Here is a 12,692-nt window from a genome sequence, read left to right on the forward strand (position 1 = left end):
CCCTTAATGAGGCATCAATTACTTCACAAACTTTTTCTGCCAATTGCTCCCTGCATTCTCTTAAAATCCATCCTGATACCCCATCAGGTCCCACAGCTTTTCTCACTTCTAAACTCCCCATCATGTTCTTGATCTCCTCCACCGTTACTTGAAACTCCTTCATAATCCCTTTCTGTTCCATTACCAGTGGTTTGTCAAAAGCAGTCTCCTTTGTGAATACCTTCCGAAAGCATCCATTCATAGCCTCTGCCATTTCCTGGGATCTTCACTGTATACTCCATTTACTTCTAAACTTTCAATACTTTTCTATTTTTGATGTTGTTGTTCACATGTCTGTAAAAAGCCTTGGTTGGTCTTTACATTTATCAATTATATCCTTTTCTTGTTTCTTTCTTTCTTTCTTCTAATCAACACATATTCATTTCTTGCTCTTTTGTAACTTTCCCACTGCTTAATCCGTTTTTCCTTCTCCACCTCTTCCATGCATCCTCTTTTCTTGTTCTAGCCTTTTCACATCTATCGTTAAACCAGTCCTGCTTTCCAACTTTCTATGTTGTCTTATTGGTACAAATTTTTCTCACCTTCTTTGTATATTTTTATAAATTCCTTCCACTTTTCATTTGCTCCCTTAGCACTCTTGAATTTCATCCAATTTGTCTCTTGAAAGAATTTCTTTAGGTTTCCAAAATCTGTCTTGGCATAATTCCATCTTCCCACTTTATATTCTTCATTTCTTCTAGATTTCTCTTCGTCTATCACCTTGAACCTTGTGTGTGTGTGTGTGTGTGTGTGTATTTACCTAATTGTATTTACCTAATTGTAACATACGGGAATGTGTGTGTGTGTGTGTGTGTGTGTGTGTGTGTGTGTGTGTGTGTGTGTGTGTGTGTGTGTGTGTGTCCCCTATCTAATCACTCACCACATTAAAGGTGAGAAATTCTTCCTCATCCAGGTAGTATCCACAAAGAGGTGTATTGTGGTGGGTAAAATTCTCCCAGGCACCATGATAGTCATAGGCCATGATGTGCCACTTATCCATGACAGGCACCAGCTGAGGCACTCCATACGCTTCATCAATGATACTCTTCCCTGCAGCCACAGCAGAGGATAACAGCAGCGGCGGGTCAAACTCATCAAATGACCTTCGCATTTCTTGCATCAGTGTCACAAAGTTCTCCTGTATTACAAGTTATTTTTATTTAAAACCTACCACAATGGTTACTTAACCTCCAATCAGAGATGACGGAAAGAAATTGTGTCACCTAACAAAAATATAAACATAATCTTGGAGAGAGAGAGAGAGAGAGAGAGAGAGAGAGAGAGAGAGAGAGAGAGAGAGAGAGAGAGAGAGAGAGAGAGAGAGAGAGAGAGAGATTCTGACACAAAATCTTTTATCTACACACACATAATAATGTAATCAGTAAAAACAAAAGCACTGTTCCACCTTATCCTCGGGTGCACCACCCCGAGAGCCAGGATACTCCCAATCCATGTCCAGGCCGTCAAAGCCATGTTTATGGATGCGAGCAATGGCACTGTTGATGAAGACCTGCCTCTTATAAGGGTCTGCTGCCATCTGAAAAAAAGAAGTAGTATTAAAAGTAGTACATGTTTACAATCTTCTTGCTGAGGTTTTGAAAACTAAAAGAAGGAAGTGGTCTGCCCATCAAAAATCTGTAATTGGAACTTAACTTAATCCAAAATTACACCTGGTCAACACACTTGTGTGCTCCTACCAGTCAGACACACAATTTCTGATGATATTTTTCTTCTTTGAAGGCCATGAAAAAAAAAAATGCAATTTCCTTATACATAAGAGTGAGAAGTAGAAAAAAAGCATCTATTATTACTAATACCATAGCAAGTTATTCCAAAAGCTTGATTGTGGTATGTCTGTGCAACATCTTACTAAAGATGATGGTATGGAGAAACAAAAACATAAGATGTTGAAGCTTTAGTGAGAGATAATCAAAAGCTGATAAATGATGCATAGGAAGAGAAACAGACTTTGACAGTGTGCTAATGGAATGAGTTTAACAAACCGCCATGGTACAGTGGAACCATGCGTGCTTTAGGGTCCGTGAGGTCTCCAAGCGCACAGGTTCGAATCCTTTCCACGGTCCAACTGTAGGTGGGCTTCCTCACTCAAGGCAACGGTTTCCTAGCGGGTGGGCTTTGAGATAAGAGGTACCCCAAAAGTATCTCCTTTAGCCCATAAATTCCCGTGAAATGCCCACATGGTATAAAAAAACGAATGTATGCCACTGACTGGTTTGAAGGCAATAAAACAAGCTTGAGAATACAACAGAGAACTGAACATGGAAGGCAAGTGTGAACATTTACCATGCTGGCTGCTAAAATTAAAGCAATACCATCGTATAGAGCATCTTATCTGCGACTAAAAAAAGCTTTGCTGATTATGGTGTCTAATGAAAACTTAGTCCAGAGCACATCCCTAGAAAACATTACCAACAGCTGGAGAAAGAGCACCATCAGGCTTCAAAGACACTAAAGGTAGGGTGGAGTGTTTTCTTAATTGTACAAATGCTGCAGACACACACGTTGGCTGTGCTTGAAAACACATGACATCCAAGATATTTAACAGATGTAACAAATTTATCCATCCATTATTATGCAAACAATAAAAAACAAGGATAAGCTAATAAATGTTTACAGATACTTTCAATGATCATATCATACTAACTGCATAAGCTCATTGTAACAAATATGAACTGGAAGAATACAGCAAAATCCATTTCATCTAACCAACTGTTTGGCACATTCCAATGTCTTGGGAAAACAATTTTCTACATTTATCTTTCCTCTAAATATGTCATCTGTATTACAACCTTGAAATCAAGAAATTTTACACTCAAAGAAGACAAAGAATAAGGACTTTCTTTCGAACTGTGTGATTGATGATGTTATGACCAGATACAGTCCCTGGCACAGCTGCCACTACATTAGGATCAGCTTTTCCTAGATAAATTCCTTCCAGTCTAGTGCAAGGCACAAATATAAATTCATGCATCTGTTGCTAGCTTAAAGCTATCAAACTTCAAGAGGCTAACATCCTGCTTCACCCAATAAATGGTAAGGGAGTAAAGGTCTTCTCTGTTATTTGAATCAGTTATGCATAATTTGCTACTATGATAATTCTTTTTACTATCCCTTGCCTGCTACGCAATCAGTTACATTTTGCTTTTACAATCACCCAAACATGCACTAACTTTCATCACACTCAAGTATAACAGGTATTTGTTTGGGTATGTTGGTAAGATAGTATATATCCATGTATATATGTATTGTGTGTGTAGATGATAACTCCTATACCAGAGTCCCCTACCAGGGAGAGGACCATAAATGTCCCCAGGTCAGACTGCTCTCTCAGTATCGACCATAAATGTCTTGACATCCTCCTCACCTTTCCATTCATTAACTTTTGCAAAATTTTCAGTCTCATATCTAATTTTCAATCTGTAGAACACCAGCTCTTCTCTAGTAAACCTCATATTCTTTTCCTCACTAAAACACAGGTGTCTGAGGCAACTTACAATAGCCTCTATTTAACTTCTAAAGTGGAGCACATTTTGTCTCTCTATCCTTTTACAGAGATCTCCATCCTTGGAGATTTCAATGTTCACCACTAGCTTTGGCTTTCCTCTCCCTTCATTGACCATCCTGGTGAATTAGCCTTCAATTTTGCTATCCTACATGACCTAGAGCAACTAGTGCAACACCCTACTCGTTTTCCTGACAGTCTTTGAGACACACCAAACATTCTTGATCTCTTCCTTACCTCTAATCCTTCTGCTTATGCGGTTACCTAATTTTCTCCTTTGGGCTCCTCTAAGCACAATCTCATATCTCTATCTTGTCCTATTTCTCCAATCCCTCCTCAGGATCTTTCAAAGCAGAGGTGCCTCTGGTGTTCTGCCTGTGCCAGTTGGGGGGAGATGTGGAGGTATTATGTTAATTTTCCCTGGATGATTACTGCTTCTGTGACACCGCTTCTGTGACACTGCTGCCAACGATAACGATGCCATGGCCAAACTAGGAGTCTGAATGCAGTTGGTGCATGTGCATCACATGTCCACTGCAGCCCCAAGGAGTATATAAGCCACAGCAGGAGTGCTTGGTAAGTATGTCCAGGTTGGTCTCGCCCCCAGAACCGGAAGCAACTCCTCTTTCCCCTTTCTCTCCCATCAAGGACAACAACTCTTTCCCCCTTCCCTCCTTCCAGTGAAGCACTTAGCTCCCAGATATTCCCACCTTTCCCTCTGGCAAAGCACTTAACTCCCAGAGATCCTTTTGCTCACCCTTTGGCAAAGTGCATTAACTACCAGAGCCTTGCCCTTCCCACAGGCAAAGCACACAGCTCTCATATTCTTTACCTTCTGGCATGATGCAACCCCGTCCCTAAAGCCCCATACCTATCCTTCCACTTCCTGAGCCTCTGGCCAAGCCTGCCTGCCTGATGCTGCCACTCAAGCCTCATCTGTGGGCACTGTGTATTGTACCCATCCCATTTTTGCCCCTAACGCCACGGCGCTTCTCCGGGACCCAGGATTCCACCAAGCCGCACCCAATAACTTGGCCACCCATGCTACTCTCTTCCCACCCCACCATGGGACAGGAGCTGCCCTGAACCTCCACTACTACTCTGTGACACTGACATGAAGCCTGTACAACCAGTGGTTGGGAATCCGCTTGTGCCGGGCCACCCACCACCCACCATATAGACTTAATCTTAGATAACAAAATAAAAGGGAGAAGGATTTCTCAGTTTCCTTTGTCTTCAGGGGAAGAATCCTCTACTCTCTTAACAATTTCTGTGTTAGAGATCCATCAATATGTATTGAATGCATTACAGGTGAGAGACTGACATGGAGGTGTATATTCCTCATTTTTTTTCTACCTAAACCTTCTAAGCCTTGATTTAACAACCTGTTCTTATGCCATATATAAAAAGGTTGCTAACAAAAGATACTAGAGTCTTCCATCACCTGAATCTCATGCACTTTGTATTTTTGCCTAGAATCATGCCAAGTCTGTTCTCCAACTTGCTAAACATTCCTTCATAAACAGAAAATGTCAAAATTTTTCAAAATCCAACTCCACTCAAGACTTCTCGCACCTGGTCAAAGACATCTCCAATAATCTTATTTCTTCATCTATCCCTCCTTTATTTCATCCTGATGGCACCACTGCCATCACATCTGTCTCTAAAGCTGAACTCTTCTCTCAAACGTTTGCTAATAACCTTGTATAATTCTGGGCTTGTCCCTCTTTTTCTCCCTGACTATTTCATATCTTGAATCAAAATCCTTTGAAATGATGCTTTCCATGCCCCAGCTGGGCCAAACCCTCAGAAGGCTTATGGACCTGATAGGGTCCCTCCTATTGTTCGCAAAAAACTGTGCTTCTGTGCTTGCAACTTGCTTGGCTAAACTCTTCCAACTCTGTCTATTGACTTCTACTTTTCCTTCTTACTGGAAGTTTGCCTACATTCAACCTGTTCCTACAAAGAATGACCATTCTAATCCCTCAAACTATTGCCCTGTACCTTTTAATCTCTTGCTTGTCGAAAGTCTTTGAATCTATACTCAATGGTAAGTCTTAAACATCTGTCACTTCACAATCTTCTAGTATCTGATCGCCAAAATGGCTTCTGTCAAGACTGCTCTACTGGTGATCTTATGACTTTCCTTACTGAATCTTGGTCATCCTCTTTTAGACTTTGGTGAAACTTTTGCTTGTGCCTTGGCACATAGCTCTGATCTCAAAACTTCTCTCTTATGGTGTCTATCCTTCTCTCTGCAACTTCATCTCAAGTTTCCTCTCCAACCATTTTATTGAAACTGGTAGACAGCTAGGGTTCTTCTCTTAAACCTATTAACAGTGGTGTTCCTCAGGGTTCTGTCCTGTCACCCATACTCTTTCTATCATTCATCAATGATCTTCCAAACCAAATTTGTTGTCCTATCCACTCCTACAATGATGATACCACCCTACACTTTTCCACTTTTTTTCAGAGATGACCGACTCTTCAGTAAGTTAACAGTTCCAGCAGGGACGCTAAAGAACAGGGCCATTTCTAGCTATAGGTGGACAAGGCGATTGCCTAAGGCCCCTAAGCCACCAGGGGGCCCCCTAGGTAGCTTGGAAAATTTAAAATTTCCTAAGTCACCCAGGGACTCCGACGAAAAATTGAAATCTAGGGCCCCCACAAACAGCATCTTGCCTAGGGCCCCCACAAAGCTAGAAACAGCCCCGCTAAAGAATACCTGACTTCTCATCTTTCTAAGTTTTCTGATTGGGGCAGAGAAAACTGAGTAGTGTTCAATGTCTGAAAAACTCACTTCTATCAACTTGACACAACCTTCCCAACAACTATCCCCTCTTCTTCAATGACACTCAACTGTCCCCCACCTTCTGTAATGCATATCCTCAATCTGTCCTTTACTTATAATTCAAACTGGGAACTTCACATCTCATCTCTTGTTAAAACAACTTCTATGTAGTTAGGCTTCCTAGTGTCTCTGCCAGTTTTTCTCCCCAACTGCCAACTCTGTACAAGGCTCTTATCCACTCATGTATTTAGTACTCTTCACATGTATGGGAGGGTTCCACTCAGTTTTATTAGATAAGGTGGAATCAAAGGCATTTTGTTTTATCATCTCCCCTCCTCTGACTGAATGTCTTCAGCCTCTTTCTCACTGCCGGAATGTTGCATCTCTATCTATCTTCTACCACTATTTTCATGCTAAGTGATCTTCTAATCTTGCTTACTGCATTCCTCCCATCCTCCTGTAACCTTGCTGCACAAGGCTTTCTTCTTTTTCTCACCCTTACTCTGTTCAACTCTCTAATGCAAGAGTTAACCACTACTCTCAATGATTCATACCTTTCTCTGTTGAAACTCCCTACCTATTTTTGTATATCCAATTTCCTAAGACTTGATTTCATTTAAGAGGGAGGTTTCAAGACATTTATCCCTTTCTTTTGGCTAACTCTCCTGGACCTGCAAGGGGGACTAAAAACAAAGTTGATCTTTTTTTCTTTTTTGTTTATGTTGCCCTTGGCCAGTTATCCCCTCTTACATAAAAAAAATCCTGGAATCACAGAACTGTGGTGAAATAAATACCTTAAACTTGATATAAACATCTTGTTGGATTGAAGATCTTTCTGGAGTGAGGTAGCTGAATTTTGGTTTGAAGACAAGGACAATATTGGTGGCAATGGAATGACAGTGAGGATTAATGAAACTCTCATTGTGATAACATATATACGAGAAGGCAACCATTCTCTCAAATATGGCTTTTTGGTGGTGCAGAAAGTTAGCAAGAGAAGTTTGTGGTGCCTTTAGTTAGACCCATAGGGGAAAAGCGTGCTTGTTGGATGTTGTTGCAGGGCCGGCCCTAGCCATTTTGGCGCCCTAGGGGAAATTACTTCTTGGTGCACCGCCCCCCCTCCCCTGTAACAATTACGTAATCTAGCTGCCAGGCGGCGATCCTCCAGCAGATGGTGCCATTAGTAAGTACCATTAGTAAGTAGCGGTGTGCCTTGTCTTAACATACCACCAACTCTATCAGAAAAAAAAAAAAAAAAAAAAAAGTGCGTGAGAATGGCGAGAGTAAATATTTACTGAAATTTGAACAAGGTGGAATAATCAGACAAAAATTAGATTATACAGTAACAATTAAAAACACTTCCCTCCACGAACAGTAACCACTTGTCCATAGGACCTAATTCTCATTATCCAAAAATGGGTAGGGGTATACTTACGTGCCTTGGAGCCGAAATAATACACATAAGCAAACCACCGTCGAGAGAGATCTATCCGCCATGATGGTTGACGTGGCGCCGCAATGTCAGTTGGCCAGAGGGAGTTATGATAATGTGTGACGGAGCACACTTCACGGACACTATATTAGTCTTTGTGATCTATTTGGCAGTGATTTAAGTCAATCTGTTTAAAACTCAAACTTTATAGCTGATCAAATACTTTCATATGTAAAATAACAAGAACCCCTCAAACTATTTTATATGAATGCTCTCTCTCTCTCTCTCTCTCTCTCTCTCTCTCTCTCTGGCCTAACTCTTTTATTGTTTTAATTGATTCTCATGTCACACGATGGTATGAATCATATGCCATGGGCACCACGAGTCTCTTCTCCCAAGTGGCTTTGCATATACTGTTTCTACATCTAGTGTGTATTTACCTAGTTGTAGTTTTACAGGGCCTGGGCTTTATGCTCGTGTGGCCCCGTCTCCATATCTACACTTATCCAATCTTACTTTAAAAGTATGCACACTCGTTGCAGACACTACTTCTTCATTTAAACTGTTCCACGTCTCAATACATCTCTGTGTGTGTGTGTGTGTGTGTGTGTGTGTGTGTGTGTGTGTGTGTGTGTGTGTGTGTATTCACCTAGTTGTATTCACCTAGTTGTAATTTTACAGGGCCTGGGTATCATACTCGTGTGGCCCCGTCTCCATATCTACACACATCCAACTTTCCTTTAAAACTATGCACACTCCTCGCTGACACCACCTCCTCACTCAAACCATTCCACACCTCCACACATCTTTGTGGGAAACTATATTTCTTCACATCCTTCAAGCATATTCCTTGGCTATCTTTTTACTATGCGATCTCGTAGTTCTATTTAAGTTTTCCTCTCTCAACATCATTTGCTCATTATCCACTTCATCCAGTCCGTTCAACAGTTTATAAACCTGTATTAAATCTCCTCTTTCTCTTCTTTGTTCCAAGGTAAGCAAATTCATTTCTTTTAATCTCTCCTCATAGGTCATTTCTGCCAATTCCGGAACCATTTTTGTTGCCATTCTCTGCAATCTCTCCAACTTCCTTATATGCTTCTTTTTATAAGGGGACCAAACCACTCCAGCATATTCCAATCTTGGTCTAATTACCGTACTAATTAATTTCTTCATCATATCTTTATCCATATAATGGAAGGCTAATCCAATATTTTTATCAAATTATACGTTTCTCCAAACATCTTATCAATATGAGCCTCAAACTGCCCATGGTCTTGTATTATCACTCCCAAATCCTTTTCCTTTTCCACCTTTTTCAACACTACTTCTTCACCCATCTTATATGACCCTCTTGGCCGTCTTCCACTCTTCCCATCTCCATCACATGACTTTTGCTCAGATTAAATTCCATTTGCCACCTCTTGCTCCACTCCCAAATCTTATCCAGATCTGCCTGTAAAATTTCACAATCTTCTTCACTCTTCACACACCTACACAACTTCGCATCATCCGCAAACAAATTAATATAACTGTTTACTCCCTCTGGCATGTCATTAATATATACAAGGAAAAGTATTGGTGCCAGCACTGAGCCTTGTGGGACTCCACTCTCCACCACCAACCAGTCCGACTTTGCATCCCTTATTACCGTTCTCATCTCCCTCCATCTCAAGTAGTTTTCCATCCACTTTAACACTTTTCCTTTCAGTCCTCCATAAATCTCTAATTTCCATAGCAGTCTCATGTGAGGTACCTTGTCAAAAGCTTTCTTTAAATCCAAATATACACAGTCCATCCATCCCTCTCTCTCTTGTATTTTGTCAACCACTCTTGAATAAAAGCTCAGTAGATTTGTTACACATGACCTCCCTTTCCTAAAGCCAAATTGATGATCCGATAATAACTTATGATCCTCCAGGAACCGTATCCAATATTTCTTTATCACCCTCTCACAAATCTTACCGACCACACTTGTTAGAGACACAGGTCTATAGTTAAGAGGCTCTTCCTTACTGCCTCCCTTCAGCTCTTTTCCACTCTACTGGTACTTCCCCTGTTTCCAATGAACACCTTATAATATCATATAATGGATCAATCAATTCTTCTCTACACTCCTTCAATAATTTTCCTGAAACTTCATCTGGTCCCATCGCTTTATCATCTTTAAGTTCCTCCAACATTTTATATAACTCCTTTTTAGGTATCTTAATGTCATCCATGTGCACATTTCCTTGTACATTCTGAGGCTTTACAAACATTGTTTCTTTAGTAAATACTTGCTGAAACCTATTATTTAGCAATTCCGCTATATTCTTAGGGTCATCTACTATCCCTTGCTCTCCTTTTAATCTTTCAATGGACTCTCTCTTTTAAGTTTACCATTTATGAACCTGTAAAACAATTTTGGATGTTCCTTACTCTTGTCTACAATATCTTTTTCAAATTTTCTTTCTTCCTCCTCCTTACCCTCACATACTCATTTCTCGCCACTCTATAATTCTCCTTATTTAGTATATTCCTGCTCTTTTCCATCTTTTCCAAGCCACATCTCTCTTTTCCTTAGCCTTAACACAAGTTGCATTAAACCAATCCTTTCTTCCTTCCTCTCTCGGTTTATACTTTGGTACAAATTTCATAACTCCTTCTTTATAATATTTCATAAAAATCTCATATTTTTTTGCACTTCTCTGATTTGTAACATCTCCTCCCAATCTAATTTTCTGAAATAATTTTTCAAACTTTCTGTGTCCATCTTTCTATAATTCAATCTACCACTCCTGTATGTCTCGTCTTCCTTCGCTGTGTTGTTGCTATCTGCATTTCCATAACCACATGATCACTCTTTCCCAAAGGACATTTGTATTGTATATCTCCACATAGGTACACTTCTCTTGTTAACACCAAATCCAGTCTAGCTGGTTCATCATCTCCTCTATATCTAGTATTTTCCTTCACCCTCTGTTCCATCATATTTTCCATCATTAGATTAAGAAATCTCTCTCCCATGCTTCCTCTCCAACACCACTTACTAGATTTTCCCAATCCACCTCCTTACAATTAAAATCTCCTACTAGTATCACCTTTCTTTTCCAGATAATACACTTTCCAAACTCTGTAAAGTATCCTTGATCATATTGTCGTATTCCTTAATGTCCAAGAATTTGTTTTAGGAGGTACATAGGTCACCATGATTATTAATTCTTTTCCATCACTTTTTATCCTTATGCTTATCACTTCTGCGTTGTTCTTCCCATACCAAACCTTATCCACATTTATTTATTTCTTCGTCATAATCATAACTCCTCCTCCACCTTTACTCTCTATCCTTTCTCCATATATTATATTTATTATCCAAATTTATCTTTGTTTTTCATGCAATTTTGTCTCAGTCAAACACACTATATCAGGCTTCTCCACCATCATATAGTCTTGCAATTCCAATCTACTTGACAGTATCCCATCTATATTAGTATACATTACGGTCCACCCACTGCTCCCTCTAGGGGTTCCTCCGCATTCCTTCTTTCCACATACCACTTTCTGACTCTCTCTCCTATAACTCTCCAAAAACTTTCTCTTTCCTCCTCAGACCGCTCATCATTTTTCCTTCTCGCCTCTTCCAACAATTCCTTATATCTTCTCTCTCTTCCTCATTTCTATTCTTTCTCACAAACACCTCTTTACAACCTTCTATCTCTCTTAACTTTGATGTTCTATATAGGATATCCTCCGCAGATTGTTGTGACTTCAGTACTACTTTAATCGGTCTGCTCACTCCTCCTTATACGGACCCAGTCTATGGATCTCTTCCACTTCTTCTTGTAGGTCTTTTTTTTCATCATCATTTAGATTTTTGAACAGATCTCTTACCGTTTTTAATTCTTCCTTAATTCTCTTAGGCTTATATGTTATATTTTGTTCTTTCATCCCAAATATTAACACACTTCTTCTTTTCTGCTATTTCCCTTATCAATGTTTCCTTATTCTTCATTACATTAACCAGTTCCTTGGACCTTTCTTTTTTGTCTTCCTTCAACTGATCTTTAATTATTTCTTGTAATCCAACCATCTCTGCTTCCCTGTGTGTGTGTGTGTGTGTGTGTGTGTGTGTGTGTGTGTGTGTGTGAATAAAGGCGGGTTCACACATGTCAATTTGCGACTGTTTTCTTACGTACGTAGAGTTCTCGACTTGCAATCGGCGCCTAGCGACTCTAGAAAGGAGTCGCAAATCAAGACCAACATGGTCTTGCTAGTCGATTTGTGACTTTATTTACATCGTGACGTCACTGATGAAGCTTTAAAAATGTGGTCTCCAGCAGGTGTAGAGAAGGTGATGTTAGAGTTGTAGAGAGAAAAAGAACACATCTGGGATCCCAGAAATGAACAGAAGGCTGCATGATGTCACAAAAGTGAAGCCAGCGCGTTATTGGTCAGCTGCTGCCCTTACCACCCCCCTTACACACAAAACATTACCAGCAGCTCATTGAAAATACATGAGAACGCCCAAATTACGCTCCTTATTTTTCGTCTTATGTCCATGTTTCGAGGCTGCCTACCATATTAATTTTGTGACCTTGATGGACTCGCAATAGTCGTGCCATACTGTGCCACGAAGATTTAGACGGGAAATCATACACACAAATTAGATAATACAATGTTTTCCAGCTTTGGTAGACTTTTGTAAGAGGTGGGAAGCTGTCTTTGGGCAAACATATATGGCTGAACAAGGTGATGCACACATGTAAATATACATGTGCATGTAGATGTAAACATGTACGCATAAATGTGCATTTAAATGACGGATATATAAACTGTATATCAAGTGAAAGTTGGCCTGAAGGTTGATTTTTCTTTGTATAGCACTTAATACTCATTCTCTCTCTCTCTCTCTCTCTCTCTCTCTC

The 12,692-nt window shown here is 40.1% G+C and overlaps 1 protein-coding gene across 2 annotated transcripts in view; it reads right to left on the reverse strand.

The window, feature by feature from the left end:
* The window catches only part of LOC123514819 (chitinase-3-like protein 1), a 103,153-nt gene that overhangs the window by 72,245 nt on the left and 18,216 nt on the right, over positions 1 to 12,692 (reverse strand). For both annotated transcript variants that reach the window (XM_045273036.1, XM_045273035.1), the window contains exons 4-5: positions 1,445 to 1,576; positions 920 to 1,177 (exon numbers count right to left, since the gene is read on the reverse strand). In XM_045273036.1, the coding sequence (XP_045128971.1) occupies positions 920 to 1,177; positions 1,445 to 1,576 (390 nt within the window). The remainder of the gene's footprint in view (positions 1 to 919; positions 1,178 to 1,444; positions 1,577 to 12,692) is intronic.

This window comes from Portunus trituberculatus, chromosome 38 (assembly GCF_017591435.1).
Source record: "Portunus trituberculatus isolate SZX2019 chromosome 38, ASM1759143v1, whole genome shotgun sequence".
NCBI lineage: Eukaryota > Metazoa > Arthropoda > Malacostraca > Decapoda > Portunidae > Portunus > Portunus trituberculatus.